At 43.9% G+C, this 13,104-nt stretch overlaps 1 protein-coding gene and 1 non-coding gene across 2 annotated transcripts; one reads left to right on the top strand and one right to left on the bottom strand.

Annotated features, from left to right (window-relative positions):
- Nucleotides 1-1,103: 1,103 nt before the first annotated feature.
- Nucleotides 1,104-1,175, bottom strand: Trnad-guc (transfer RNA aspartic acid (anticodon GUC)). Its single transcript has one exon. It is a non-coding gene; the product is annotated as a tRNA-Asp (tRNA).
- An 8,309-nt stretch (nt 1,176-9,484) lies between these two features.
- On the top strand, nt 9,485-10,861 carry LOC140925784 (uncharacterized protein F54H12.2-like). The gene has a single exon (XM_073375661.1). It carries the CDS (start codon nt 9,485-9,487, stop codon nt 10,859-10,861), a length of 1,377 nt encoding a protein of 458 aa, XP_073231762.1.
- The last annotated feature ends 2,243 nt before the right edge of the window (nt 10,862-13,104 follow it).

The raw sequence follows: 13,104 nt of genomic DNA, 5'->3' as shown, positions 1-13,104 counted from the left end.
GAAGGTTCAAACAAAGTTTGGACTTCAAAAACATCGCTGAGTGTGAGTCGCCAAGACTTTGTCGAACATGTCGGCCAAGTGATTTCTGCAGCCAAACAGCCCGAAATACTGCATGTACCGCTCGTGGCAACCAATGACCTGTTATCAGAATCGCCTAATTCCATCTTTGGAACTAGCTTTTTCCTTCGGGAAACGATGAATTCCCTCCCGGGAACCAATAAACTTGCCTTTACAGAGAGTGGTATGAGATTGTTTTTGTATCTCATTAAAAACAAACCGGACACCAGTTACACAAGAGTTATATCTTGATGTGGAAACTATGCCTCATGTTTATGTTATTGTTAGCCGCATCTATGGCAGATTATGATTGTACCTCATGAACAGCAAATCGGACGCCACTTACACAAGGACTTATCTCTTGATGAGAAAACAATGCCTCATGTTTATGTTATTGTTAGCCGCAGCAGCACTGGTAGTCTGTTGGGTCCCCATTGTTCTAGCAGCCTTCTGATTGGTGGAGAGGGGTAATCGAAAGGAAATCGAAATATCTTAGAACGAGGCTCGGGTGTAGTCGGAAGTGATCGGGTTCGGGTAATCGTCGGAAGGGATCGGAAAGCGATGACATCATCGGAAGTGGTCGGCAGTCGGACGTCGTCGGAGCATAAAGGAAGGACATTTGAGTTGTTATTATACAATAGTCAAACGTGAACTTGAATGTGTAAACGAAGAAGTCAAGTCAGACATGTGGGAGAGGAAAAAGGGTCCCCTGCGCAGGCCGCAGGCGCAAAGCACAACGCATGCGCAGTACCAAAAATAGAAAAAGGATGTAAAAAGGGAGAATCGAACTTACAACCTTGGGATGGTCGAAAAGAGGGAAGCCCGTACTAACGTTAACACCATGCGCTAGCGCGTTCCGAACTTAAAGAAAGAAGGAAAAATTAATAAGTCTTTCAGATATTGATAAACGATCAACGTCTAAAAGAAGGTCCCGATCGGGATTCGAACCCGAGCTTTCTGTGCCACAAACATACGTACTAACCACTATACAATCGAGACCACCACAAAGAATGAGAGTAAAAATATCACACTTTATTAAAAAACAACGTCTCGGCTGGGAATTGAACCCAGATCTTCTGCGTGACAGGCAGAGATACTAGCCATTATACTACCGAGACCAACTTACAGAATCTGTGTAAAAATGAGAAACTTTATACAGGTATATTGAGACTACGTTTAAAGGTATCTTGAAGTTCCAATAAAGCGTCTGGAAAATCGTAAATGTTTCTGATCCCCACAATGGCCGTTTTGGGTAGAAAGGTGGGTAAAGCAAACTGTTCTTCAGACATCTGATCACAGGCGTAGAATAGATCTTGATCGTGTCTGTACCAAAACCAAATATTGCGTTGCACATCGTACACGTACAGGATTTTCCTGAGAAGTTTGGCCATTTCCACTGCCCAACCGGTACCTCCAAAGCATAAGTTACTTTCAGGTTGAAAGCTTGTAAAAGCCAGTACCATTTCTGCCTGTTTCACAACATGATAATTTCGGTGAATGTATTGTAAGCTGATGGGATTGCTCAAAGGTGTGTTCAATCGAACAGATACTTGGTTCGTGATCGGAATGGCTTCTCCCAACTGTGAATGAGTTAATGGAGACAGGTATTTGCTTCTTGGGTGACAAGGTGGAATGAATATCTGTACAGGTAAACCAAAGTCTCTGGCAAAGCGTTCTGCTTCTAAATCGACTCCGTTAGCGCCACCACTAATAATCGTAAAAGGTTTCACGTCTGACATCTTGCTTCATGGAATGAAAGAATCACATTGTCAAAGGGAAATATAAACAGATCAAACAATGATGTCTTGACGTCAATGTCCAGAGAATGAACAATGCAATGACGTCATTGCCCGGACATGTTCAAATCCCACAGGACTTGAGGCTTTTAGGAGCATAGTCATCAAAATAGGTAATGGCTTTTTCACAAACATGTTCAAAAATCTCTTTGTTATGGTTGTACTTTGGAACGTTCGATAGAGTTGAAAAGGGTGTCAATGTTCCTTCCAGAAAAGGCAGTGTTTAATGGAACTCAAGCAAGTCACTCCGTCATTTTATAATCCACATCAGGTGTTCGATGCAAGAATTTAAAAAAGGCTGTCGTTTCTTTGTTCAGTTGATTAAAAATCTTTTTGTTCAAAGCATAGAGATTGTAATTCAACTCGTCAAAAGTAAACTCTGTATTAGCCAAGGCTTCAATGAGCAAAGCGCGAATAAACTCTTTGTAGTTGGAAAAGTTTCCAGGATCTAGTTTTTTCAACAACGTGTCCATCTTAGTGCACGGTGTCGTAGCCATGTCGTTCTTCCAGGTTTTTGAGAACGGCTTTGAGTCTTGTCAATTCCTCCTGGGCAGATTGAAGTTGCTGCTTCAACGTCTTGATTTTCTGAACTAAACTGGCGCAAAAAATCACGGCTTCTCCCACAATTGCAAACCACTCGTTATCAGTCATCACTGATGGTGAGTCAACAACATCACTTGCTTATATCGACAGTTCATGCTTCACTGACTTGTCCACCCTAATGTATTTCCTTTGGGACTCGTCTAGCTTCTTTTTGAAAAACAGGGTAAACAATGTCACTCGGTTGGGTCATGGTGGTCAAATGAAATTTTATCAGACATCACACTTTTATCGCCAATTTCCGCATACATTCGGGTAATTCATCCTCATAAGAAAAATCCCATCTAGGGTCTGTTATTTCTCTTTCAAAAATGTACTGCACTATTTTACATTTGCCATCGCAATTGTCTGGCACCCAATCTAATCCTAACCCCTTGGCAAAAGCATCATCTTTTTCTTGAATACAATAGTCACATAGAATCCATTCCAACAATTCGTCACAACGCTTTTGCCACAAAACACGCTGAGCATTGACTTCTTGGACCGAGGGCTGAACGTGCAAGGTTTTGCGTAACCACCAACTGAGCTTACACACCAGGACGCGGGCGCAATAATCATGCCAAACAGGAAGCTTGCCATCACTGTGATTTCTACACCAATGCATAAAATCGCTAGGAGACATGACATTCGTGGTACCTATAGGCAGGTCATGGATCTCGTTTAAACCGATGGGAAGGTCCACGGTAGGGATATCCATGGCTTGAAAAAGCTCTTTCAGCGGTGGAGTAACATCTAGCAAACCTACAGCGGGGCAATCGGAGGGACAATGAGTCTGGTACCATCGTTTGACATCGGCAGCAACCAAATTCTGATCTCGTCCAGATGTGTCGTCAAAGGTTAGTCCATGATCGTACTTCATTTGCTCATCAATACTCATTTGGGTCTCATTGGAAAAAGCAGACAAGTCATGTCCAGGAGAATAAGACAACAAAAGATGATGATATCCATCTCGACTACATAAACCAATTTCTCGATAGAGAAAAAACTCATCGGTGATTTTAAAGCCGTGACAGAAAGCAACAACTCCAATAGTCTCCATACTTGGAGAGTGAACGAAGTCTCTGGGTAGAGTCATGCTATTTAAAAGGAACGCGAACGTGACTAGATTCACGTCATCCACCCAAGCGTAAACAAGGTATTGACGTCATGGCCTAAACTTGCCCGCTCCCCAGGGAAGGATTGACGTCATGAACCAATTCCCTTAGGACCCAAATGCTCAATAAAGTAATGTGTTCAAGTGAAAAAGTCATTATGTGCAAATTTCAAGAACCGACCGTTCAGCAATTGCAACGAAGCAGAATGTCGGAACTTCAGGATACCATGAACGCTATATTTGGTTCCTCTGATGAGGAGTCCATAACTCGTCCTGACGACCCCAAGATGGCGAAGTTGGAAAAACGAATGATTCAACCTCAAGTACTAATTCAAGGAAGCAACAAACGCCCCAAAGGCAAGAAAACCAAGAAAACAGTGAACCCTAAAGAAGTGATCGACGATCCACCATATGGTGGAAATGAACTACAAGTCATTCCACCTCAGCCAACAGTGCCCACCAACCTTCTCATGCCTGGTCCGTCATTAGCAGGAAACATAGAAGAGTATCCTAGACCGTCTCTTCCAAGCTATGAAGAGATGATGCTAGATGACATGTTCAATGGTCCAAGCTCTATGGAAACACAACCTGACCTAGCGCCTGTGAAAGTGTTGGAAGAGGGAGTAGCAGTGACCCAAGAGGATCGAACCGTGGAATGGTGGCCTGTGGAGAATCCAGAGCAACTGGCTAACATGTTGGAGTATTTGGAAAATGAAAACAAACCACTGCATACCAACTTTGTCCTTCCTAACCAAGGACAAGTCCTGTGCTATACCTGCCCGGTCTTTTTTGGCAGTATGCAGAACAAGCAGATTGTGGCGGAAGCCTTGTGTAACGAGATACACAGCAAAATACTCAATCAGTGGGGAACCCTTAGCTGTCGTTGTGGATTAGTGCCAAAATTGCAGTTGAGTCAAACACCCAGAAACATGAACAAAGTCTTCCTAGGTTGTCCCAAACCTCGAGAAGCCAGATGTGGGTATTTTCAGTGGATCCATGAGCCCCCCAAACCCAACTATGTACCCAAGACAGCCACCCGAAAAGCCCTGAAGAAACGACTGGCGGACATGGTCAGTGACAGGATGAGCCTGGAGAAAAAGCAGAAAACCGAAGGAGGATTTCAATTTCCTTAAATTGATGTAAAACGTGTGATTGTATTAAAGTTGTTTTTGCTACGTGAGTGCATGTTGTTTGTCATGTTTTACCCTTTCCCTGGGGAGGTCCATTGACGTCATGACCCAGACTTGCCCGCTCCCTAGGGAGGGAATGACGTCATAGGGGTTTTGTTAAATACACGGCATGTGTTGAACCATGATCAGTTATCATCATGAACTTCCACGGGAATGAACCATTAACCACCGAGTTTCTCCTAGTATTTGGGGATCAAGAGAAACCCTGTCCCTCGTATTATGGGAAAGACGAAGATAAGAAAAAAGTCAAAATGGTCCTTGAACAAGAGATTCATCCTGAAGTCCATGCCAAATGGGGTAATCTAATGTGTCATTGCCAATTGATTCCCAAGATGCGGTTAAGTAAAACTGCCAAAAATCTCAACAAAGTATTTCTCACCTGTGGTGGTTCCACTCAAGACGCTCGCTGCAAGTTTTTTCAGTGGATCCACACCCCGTTGTTTCGACAAAAACAAACAGACAAGAAACCAAATCCTGTCAAGACCTGGTTGCAACAAGCAGAGCAAAATATAGAGAAATGGAAAAAACAACAAACCGACCATTCCTGGTTCAATCAGTTTGCGGAATCCACCAAACAACAAGAGCAGCAGCGGCAGGCCAAACAAAGTGTAAATCCTTGGAAAAAATCCCTGCCAAGTACCTTTCATTAGAGTCCCGAGATAGCGGAGGTAATCAAGAAACGAGACCAATGGGATGACATCAATGCCATGGCCAACAACGAGTTTCAAACCTCTGTGTCGAAGACCTTTGGAAGCTTACCTCCTAGTGATGCCAGTTTAGCGTCCTATTTGCAAAAGAGGAAAAATCAAGGCAAAAGTCTATCGCCTGCAGATGAAAAGTATTTGCAAGCCTGTCATCAGCAGTGCAAACCCGTCACAGGATTTTGGCCTCAAAACGAAAAAGCCATTGCTGAGTTTGTGAAGAGACCCTGGCCCTTTGGTGACTTGCCGGAAGAAGTGTGCAGTTTGGCGTCGTATTGCCGTAAACGAAAACAACAAGGGTTACCGTTAACCCCAGCCCAAGAACGTTTTTTTGAACATTTAGTAGATTTGCACCAAAAAGACCTTAACGAAGGTCCTACTATAAGATGTGTTAATTTTTAAGAATAAAACACCCTTTAAACTCCTCATATTGTTGTTTGTTCTTTTGTTAGGGTTAGGGTTGGGGTTAAAATGCTGAGGTTAGGGTTAAACCCTAGTCCCTTGGGGTTAGAGTTAAGGTTAGGGTTATTTTAGTGTATGAGGGTATTCTTGTCCCAGAACCCCCATTATCCTCTACTACCATGGGGTTAGGGTTTGGGTTATAAAGCCACACGTTTTACCCTACAGCGTTCATTGTTAGTTCATCATGACAGCTAGGCGCTTGTTAGAAATGACCCAGGCTTGGCATGATTGTGAAGTGGAATTGAAACAACTCCGAGCCCTTTTACAGGTCCGAGATAAACAGATTGAGGTCATGAAAGGGGAAATAGCTGCATTACAAACAGACAATGCTCAATTGCGGTACGAGTTGCTCTGTCCAAAGTGTCAAAGTTATCTGGATTCAAAACAACCCGGTGATACCATTTTGGCCATACCATGTCCTTCATGTATTGGAACGGAAGGGTATGCCAAAAACTTTTTTGAAGTATAAAGCACAGCCACCTCCTCATAGATATCATTGTTCACCATGAACACCTTAGAGTATAGATGCACTATGTGGATTTGTCAAAAACTAGCCCAAGACAGGCCCATTCCAGAACAGCGCTGTGCACCTATTGCCTTATTTGAGTATATGATGGACACACATCGCAGTTGGGGTCGTTACGCTATTTACATGACATGGTTGCATCGTCATTTTCCCACTCAGGGGTCTTGGATTTTTCACTATTTAAAGACATACTATTCGTCAAGGACGTATTCATTGTCCTATTTGTTAGCACAGTGGTTCATGTATCATGGCGCAAAAACTGTCGAACGCCTATGTCGATCCTTCCCAATCTGGCTCGTTAGGAGGTGTGGCTAAATTTGCTAAAGCCCATGGACTCACTCAATCCAAAGCCCGTCAAGTCTTACAAACTTTGTTGAATTACACGTTACACAAGCCCCGACGTCGCCATTTTCCTACCTTACCCGTCATGGTCTTTAAAGTCGATCAACAGTGGGTGATGGATCTGATGGACGTCCAGAAATTAGCCAAATGGAATAAAGGTCACCGGTACATTTTAACCGTGGTGGATGTCCTGTCCAAATATGCCTGGGCCATTCCCATCAAAAACAAAACAGGTGCGGTGATGGTGCAAGCGTTACAGACGTTATGGAAACAAGCTAGCCCCAGACAACCTCAACGGGTGCAATCAGACGATGGGACAGAGTTCATGAACGCTAAGGTGCAAGCCTTTTTTAAAAAACACCAAGTAGACCATTTTTCCACCCAAGGGGATACAAAAGCCGCTTTAGCGGAAGTGCTGATTAAAACGTTAAAAACCAAACTGTATCGCTATTTTACTGCCGCCAATACCCTCACCTACTTGAAAGCCCTTCCCCTCATCGTGGAGCAATACAATCACACCGTTCATTCCAGTATTCAAGAAAAACCTGCTCATGTGACCCCGGACAATGAATATTTGATTTGGAATCGATTGTATAAAAAACGGTTATGCAAACGGGCTCGTCCTAAACTGCGTGTGGGAGATAAAGTACGCTTAAACAAAAAACATCGGGTGTTTCAAAAAGGGTATTTGCCTGGTTGGACAGAAGAAGTCTTTTTAGTCCATGGGATTTCAACCATCTGCCCCGTTGTCACCTACACCCTTACAGAATGGAATGGTACACCTATAAAAGGCACATTTTATGAAGCAGATCTTCAAAAGGTTTTACTCCCCGATGAGGCATTATTTCGGGTGGAAAAAGTGTTAAAACGGAAAGGAAATCAAGTGTTTGTTGCGTGGAAAGGGTGGCCCAAACAGTATAACAGTTGGATTTGGAAAAAAGACTTGCAAGTACTATGAATGAATTTCGTATCACTCTCATCAGTGATCCCACTGATGAATTTCCCAACAATAAAAACAACAATTTTAAAGTCCGTTTACCCACCATATTGAATTTACCGGGAGACACTTGGCAAGCGAGTTTATGGAGTGTCTCCGTGGCTGACGAGGGACATAGTCCCACCGTTCTTTCCTCTAATCAGGATATAGGGTTAATCAAATATCGTTATACATTCACCCAACGTCACCAAGCAGCGGATAATTCATGGTTGGTGGACTTTAAAGCCAAAGAGAAAGAGGTGACCTTAAAGGACGTGATGGGAAACGATTTTCCGGTCACCTCAGGTATCCAATTATGGCATAATATTATCACCCACATGGATCAAACCATGATGAAAGATGTGGCGACCACCTCAGTCGGTTGGAAAACAGCCAAAAATGAAGCAGCCACTGTATCCTTGAAATCCACTTGGAAACCCACGTTTGAATGGAAACAAGACACGCTGGTTTTAAAAGCCGTCCCTCCTCAAGATGTCTATGCTCGCGATGCGGCCAATAAAGTGCAACCCTTATCAACCGTTGGGTTTCATGTCGACTTTGCTCAAAAGTTTGGCCTCCTTACCAAAGACAAGAACGACAAGTATCAATTAGGACCCAATTTAGACTATGCATTACCCACCAATACCTATAATGATACCACACTTCCTACGAGAACCAATCAAAGGTATCAGTGGTTAGGAGAACACTTTGTGGGGATTAAACCACACGATTTAATGGGAGGGAATGAGTTATTCAAAGTCAAGACCGAGGAAGGAAAGCAGTATATGTATCTCACCCGCTATGTCGATTGGCAATTCATAAACTTAAATGCCTTGTTTAATACACATGTGGGAACCATCAAACAAACGGTGATGTTGTATTGTGATGTAGTCGAATCGACCATCGTTGGGACCCAAAAACATTCGTTGTTGAGAAAAGTGGAATTGGAACGTCGGGGTCAGGGTCGTGCTACGGTAGAACCCCTTCATCGCGAATGGATTCGACTGCGTAGCAAACGAGTGGAAATCATTGAAGTGTCCCTCGCTACACCTCGTGGATCCTTGTTGGTCCTACCTACAGGCAAAACACTCGTGACCCTAGGGTTTCGACGAGTATAAAAGAACCCTCTCCTCTCTGATGACACAGTCTTTCATCATGTTGGGTGGGTCTCTCACTCGATATCATACCCCCACTCTGAAAGGAAAAGGGTTTTCACAAGAGTTAGTCAAATTAGCTGGACCCACATTGCTTCGATCCATTGGACATGGCCTTGACGCGTATGAAAAAGGGGCGTCTGCTGCAGAGGCCGTTAAAAGCTCAAGCCAAGTGTTAAAACGAGGTCTGAAACGTAAAATTCCCGCAGCCGTAGGTCTTTATGCCAAAACCAAAGTTAAAGAAAGCTATAAAAAGAAACGACAATGCGTCAAAGACATTTTAGGCGTGTAATCATGCAACGTGGACAAAAATCACAATCCCGTGTGAAACATCAACGATCCGTGGGTCGTTACAATTCACCCTACCAACGGGGTGGCACTATTTTTAGCCCCATGAATCCCTGGGCCATGACCTCCTACAAACCCTATGGGGTAGACCCTTTGAGGCTACGTCAGTTAAGGAAAAAGGCGAACAGACGCGCTAAACAGAAAGGAGGACGTGTGCACAAAGTCACTTATCCATGGACCACCAAAGGTCGACAGTATAAAAGGCGTCGCAGACGACGTTAAGCCATCACTCTGTCAACATGTCATTGAATCTGTTCGACGTCCCAGACGTTGACTATCGGTATGAAGCCAAACGTTGGATTCCTTTCAAACCTGCCAATACGGGGAGACGACCTATTCTCTTTACGGTACCCTCCTCAGAAGATTACTATGATTTAAATGAAACTAAGTTGGAAGTGAAAGTACGTATGAATACGAAAGGCACAGGAGGTCTTGATGATGATGAAACAACTGCCTCAGATGGCAATGACACAAAATATGTGTATTGTGTCAACAACTTTGGGCATACCCTCTTTAATCAAATGAATGTGAGCTTCAACGGCGTATTGATGACGGAGCAAAGCAATGCCTATCACCACAAAGCCTACGTAGAAACAATGTTGAATTACAGTCGTGAAGAAGGAAAAACCACCCTGGCTGCTCAAGGATGGGTCAATGAACTGAATGTGCGTGCTTCATTAACCCCTACCAATGCTGGTACTAATGATAAGCCCAATCCCAGTGACTGGGATGGAAAAACAGGGCTCAAGTCCTTAACCCGCCGTTTGCTAGGCAAAGCGTATCATACCTTCATGATCAAACCTCACGTGTCCGTGTTCAGAACCGGCAAATGTCTGGTGCCAGGGGTTCAAATTGATCTAGAACTCTATTTGAACGACAGTAACCTGTCTCTCTTTGGAACGCCAGACACGACCACCTCCGTAGGCAAAAAGATTCCCACCCTAGAAGACAATGACATCTTTGTCACTTTGTGGATGAAAAAAGTCACTCTCAATGCCTCCGTGTATACCAGACTGCAGAAAGAACGTAGCCTTAGTAAAACCAAGAAAGTACAATATCCTGTGGTTCGCAGTGAAATCAGAACCTACTCGTTTGATGGCCATAGCACTCAATGGCAACAGGACAATGTTTTCGTGAACAAAGTTCCTGGGAAGGTCATTATAGGATTAATGAATTCCACCAATTACCATGGAAGTCTGCAACACTACCCCTTTGCCTATCAAAAGTTTGGAGTGACCCGAGTCCGAGAAACGATTGACGGCGAAGAGTACCCATACAGATCGTTGGAACTCACAGGGAATACCAAAGCAGAAGATTTGGTAGGGTATGACCGATTCCTTACTGCCTCTGGGGCCTACAAACATCATAAAATACCTATGATGCGGCCAGGGGATTGGGGACAAGGCAAAAATTGCACCCTGTTCATGTTCAACAATGTTCCAGGCGATGCAGATGACCCTGAGTACAGAAATCCCAGACTCACAGGCAATGTCCGCTATGAAATTGACTTCCGCGCAGCGGTGGGTCACAACATTACCGTGGTGATCTGGAGCGAGTATGAAAATATCTATGAAATAGACCAGTGGGGCGGAATTCTTTATTCTGTCAACAGCTAAGATGGAGTTCGTAGCTCTGAGTGATACGGTCCTGAACCACTTGGCCAGACAAGATCCTGACTTGAACAAAGTGTTTCGAGGGGTGTTTCCAGCGGACAAGTTACCGACCGTTCCCAAAACGAGAGTCTTGAGTGATGCTTACATTGTCAACACAGACCCCAAAGGTCAACCTGGGGAACATTGGTTAGCTATTTGGACGCAAAACCGAGTGTGTGAGGTCTTTGATAGTTATGGCTTGCCCTTATTCACTTACAAGAACCCACAGTTACAAGCTTGGTTCAAGCAATGGAAAGAAGTCATTACCAGTGATCATACCCTGCAAGCCATGGACAGTCAAACCTGTGGACATTATGCGCTCTTGTTTTTAAAAGCCAAAGCCAGGAATAAATCCTTTCAAGATTTTTTAGGGCAATGGAACTCGCAAAATTTAGTATTAAATGATCGTCGTGCGGGTGAAAAGATTCAACGTCTAATTAAGACACAGCTGTCTAGAAAAGAATTAAGTTGTCAACAATCCAATGTAAGCCGTTGCGCCTTTTGCTATTTTTATGATTTACAATAAATATGTGTACCCAACTCTGTGTCTTTCATTCTTGAACATGTTAACCCGTCGGGATGAGCAAAACGCCATAGAGGGATTGGCTTTTACGCAAGCCCATATCTATTTGTTGTATCAATGGTACTGTCATTGTCATTGGCCCTTGGGTACTTTACAAGACTGGGTGGAGATTATGACCCTTGCCAGATCTCATCAATGGTCTGCATTAAACACCTTTCTGTTGGACAAACCAGTCCTTAAAAAGGTGGTGTTTACTACCCTAGCCTTAGTCTCTCCCAGACTGTATCGTGTGTACTTTCAGCATGATTACACGTCAGGATTCCCGTCGAGTCTATGAGGCCTTTGCCAAAGCCAAGGTACTGTATATGAGTCAACATCCCTGGCAAAATTTTGACCAAGACCAATGGGATGAGTCTCATTGGAAGCAGGCGGTTCAGTTGGCTCAACAACAAGCTTGGGAGGCCATGAAACACTATATTGAATGGATGGGCGACACCTATTTAAGAGAACACATGCAACTGATTGTTCAATTAGCTTCTCCGCGTTTGTATCATACACTATCGGGCGAAAACGACGCACTGTGAGGCGAACACGACGCCAACGTCAAAAAGGGGGCGCCCGATTTAAAAGAAAACCCCGTTTAGTGGATAAAATTGCCGAAGGCGTAGCCATGGGTTTATCGGGACCCTCTCCCAGTTTTGCTAAAATGGGTGCTTTTTTAGCCAAGCAAGCTTTCAAGGGTATAAAAGACAACGTCCGTCATTATCAGAGAGGCAAAGGACTTGGCACCGTCTTATCCACAGCCGCCAAAATTGGGTTTAAATTTGGCAAGGACAAAGGCTATAAACGTATGGGTGCAGTGGGAGCGACTGGTCATTACACTCACTTTCGTAAACCGTGGGAAACATGATTCGTCAACCTGCTAGTGTAATTATTGCCGGCTCGTCTGGGTCTGGCAAGAGTGAATTGGTCGAAAACCTCTTGAAAGAGAAAAAACTGTTTTATCCCCCTCCCCAAAAGATGGTTTACTGCTATGATCGATGGCAACCACGTTTTGATCGCATGAAAAAACACTCCAACGTTCACTTTTACAAAGGTCTTCCTCCTGAGGGAGCGTTAGTCAAATGGTTTAAACCTGAACATCATGGGATTCTCATTCTCGATGATCTGATGGAGGAATCGGGCAATGATAAACGCGTGCTGGATTTATTTACCAAAGATTCTCATCATCGTGGTATTACCGCCTTGTATCTAACCCAAGATCTCTTTCCTCCCGGCAAATTTGCCAAAACCATCAACCGCAACGCGCATTATGCTATTTGCTTCAAAAGTCCTCGTGACAAGACGGGCATCCGTAACTTGTTGCTGCAAGTGTATCCAGACAAATGGCGACGAGTGCTTCAATTATTTTTGAGGTTGACGGCTCGCCCCTTTGGTTATTTTATGTTGGATTTACATCCGGCCTCCGACGATCGTTTTCGCGTATGGAGTCATTTAACCCAACGTGAGGGGAAACCTCAGGTTCATACGTTTGACGAAGATATAAAAGGAGATTCATTCACGAGAGATTCATTAACCATGGCCAAAGGACGACAACGACGGAGAGGGTTGGCAAAAAAGCGCAAACCTGGAGTGGGAAGACAACGTGGAGGGATAGCTCCCTTCTTAGCAGCAGCTATTCCTG

Source organism: Porites lutea, chromosome 2, assembly GCF_958299795.1.
Source record: "Porites lutea chromosome 2, jaPorLute2.1, whole genome shotgun sequence".
Taxonomy (NCBI): Eukaryota; Metazoa; Cnidaria; class Anthozoa; order Scleractinia; family Poritidae; genus Porites; species Porites lutea.
Note: the sequence above shows the minus strand (reverse complement) of the source record. Positions and strands in the feature narration are given on the sequence as shown.

Bases quoted from the DNA above. Each gene is read 5' to 3' on its own strand.
- LOC140925784 (XM_073375661.1), top strand. From the start codon at position 9,485: ATGTCATTGAATCTGTTCGACGTCCCAGACGTTGACTATCGGTATGAA.